Source organism: Tachysurus fulvidraco, chromosome 24, assembly GCF_022655615.1.
Source record: "Tachysurus fulvidraco isolate hzauxx_2018 chromosome 24, HZAU_PFXX_2.0, whole genome shotgun sequence".
Lineage (NCBI taxonomy): Eukaryota > Metazoa > Chordata > Actinopteri > Siluriformes > Bagridae > Tachysurus > Tachysurus fulvidraco.
Genome location: NC_062541.1, coordinates 3,435,635 through 3,438,134, shown reverse-complemented (window position 1 = coordinate 3,438,134; position 2,500 = coordinate 3,435,635). Strand labels below are relative to the sequence as shown.

The window sequence follows — 2,500 nt, the reverse complement described above, 5'->3', positions numbered from 1 at the left end:
CACATTTATATATACACACGTCTGAAACAGCAGAATTACCCGAGAGATCCATTTTGTTCTGAACAAAACATCTAAAAATGAAAAATAATCACTGCATCCACAAGCATGGTGCTGATCATACTCTGGGTTCCTGAAGAACACGTAAGTCTCCATCAAAATGTCCAGTTCAGACTGACCAGAAAACTGCATGCTTACAGACGCACCTGCAGTCGAGGGTGAGCGAAGAACTCGTTGAGGAAATCCATGAGGAGATCGATCTTCAGACAGGAGACACAGAGCACCACGTGTTTCTCAGTCTGAGCTCTGTAGCGGCTGTAGTTCCCTCCAGACTTCTGTCTCTCCATCCACAAGAAAGCCAGCTGCTCAAACTGGGGAGACAATCCAACCAGATATCATCAGATCAGATCAGATCAGACACAGACAGGGGACAGAGATACACGATGAGCTTTTTTCATTAGGATAAAGATATATCTTTATACAATTGTTATTTTATTGTCTTAGGTAAATAGCAACAGATTTGGAATTATGCAGAAAACTTAGACAAGCCCACTGAAAGCGTGTGTTTATAGAGAGGAAGAAGAAAGAAGAAAAGAAGGGACAAAAAAGGAAAAAACAAACAAACAAACAAATGAATTAATTAAATGAAACGTACATTTTTGAGCAAGTTTGTATTTAGTTTTTAGTGTAACGACGACACTGACAGTTTTCCCTCCGGCCCACCAGAGGGAGCACTTCTTGGTCATTGCTAATTAACCCGCACCCTCACCAGTGTATGTTGTGAAGTATTGTTAGTTTATCCTTTTATTGTAAACATTCATTCATTCATTCATTCATTCATTCATTCATTTTCTACCGCTTATCCGAACTTCTCGGGTCACGGGCAGCCTGTGCCTATCTCAGGCGTCATCGGGCATCGAGGCAGGATACACCCTGGACGGAGTGCCAACCCATCACAGGGCACACACACACACTCTCATTCACTCACACACACACACACTACGGACAATTTTTCAGAGATCCCAATCAACCTACCATGCATGTCTTTGGACCGAGGGAGGAAACCGGAGTACCCGGAGGAAACCCCCGAGGCACGGGGAGAACATGCAAACTCCACACACACAAGGCGGAGGCGGGAATCGAACCACCAACCCTGGAGGTGTGAGGCACACGTGCTAACCACTAAGCCACCGTGCCCCCCCCCCCCCATGTTTTCTTATCGACATAATTTTATCAATAACCTACCAAACAACACAGTACAAATTTCATGAGCTTGTTTTAGTACCTTTGAATAAACCTGAAACCTTACATGGTTACATGCCAGAGTAAATAAGCTGATGTAGAAGACCACTGACGTTCAGTACTTTTGTGTAAATAATGATGTGATGTTGTGAAATCATGTCCAAGCATCAAATCAAGCTATATATATATATATATATGACATAGTGGGGATAGAGTCGGTTTGGACAGAGACAGACCGAGTAAAAACGGACATCACCTTATCAAACTGCAGACGAAATCAAAACGGACAGAACGACAGCGACGTGACCTCACGCAAATCTGCCCAATTAGAATCGGTCGGGGAAACTAAAGGTCACAGGAAATGACTTGGCAGCGTTTGAGGAAATAACAGCTATAATGCATTTCAATATTTTTCAGTGTGTGTCCGGTTTTACGTCTGTGTGTGTGTGTGTGTGTGTGTGTGTGTGTGTGTGTGTGTGTGTGTGTGTGTGTGTGTGTGTGTGCAAATTGAAACACTGAGAGATGCTAAAGAAGGAACAAATTCTCTTGTGAATCTCCAGCATGAACCTCAGGCTTCAATAATCCATCATCTCAAACAGACCGCTGGCAGAAATAATGAACGATCCTCCAGAAATGTGCCGGGATTCGCGCCTAACTACTTCCTCACTCCAAACTGTCAGCTTTCTAATAACGTTCACTCGACCGTCTGACAACCGACACGAGCACCGTTTTATCTCCACAGAGCATTCGAGCAGGTGGAGACATATTTAATTGCTCGCTTTATGATCTAGGAAAAGAAATTGCATCCTTCGGGGGCCAGACACATGCACCTATATCAAGAAAAGGAACGTTTTAACACGACTTGTATTTTAATGTCTAACGTCTGGATAGATTTAGATCTATTAGCTTCTGACACCTGGTACAAAAACCTGGTACCACTTCTGATTTTCATCATCTTTAATAGGAAATCCAGAAAATCGGCTAAAAGACTGTAAATGCGCTTAATTTTACCTGCGAGAATATTAATGTAAGGTCTGGGATTTTTAATCAAATCTACTTTGCATGTCTTTCAGGAGACGGAGGAATAAATAAATAAATAAATAAATAAATAAATAAATAAATAAATAGGCCTTCTGTATGAATATTTGATGATGTCGTATGGCTTGATCGCTCATCCTCCATGTTTTCATGAATGACATCTTTAGGAACATTCTTCACTTAACTGGCTATTTATTTTCTTCAGCATAAGAGATATACCAAA

The 2,500-nt window shown here is 41.7% G+C and overlaps 1 protein-coding gene across 4 annotated transcripts in view; it reads right to left on the bottom strand.

Annotated features, from left to right (window-relative positions):
- Window positions 1–2,500, bottom strand: part of LOC113661975 (potassium channel subfamily T member 2) — a 105,542-nt gene that overhangs the window by 49,251 nt on the left and 53,791 nt on the right. For all 4 annotated transcript variants that reach the window (XM_047808232.1, XM_047808233.1, XM_027176547.2 and 1 more), the window contains exon 11: window positions 204–368. In XM_047808232.1, the coding sequence (XP_047664188.1) occupies window positions 204–368 (165 nt within the window). The remainder of the gene's footprint in view (window positions 1–203; window positions 369–2,500) is intronic.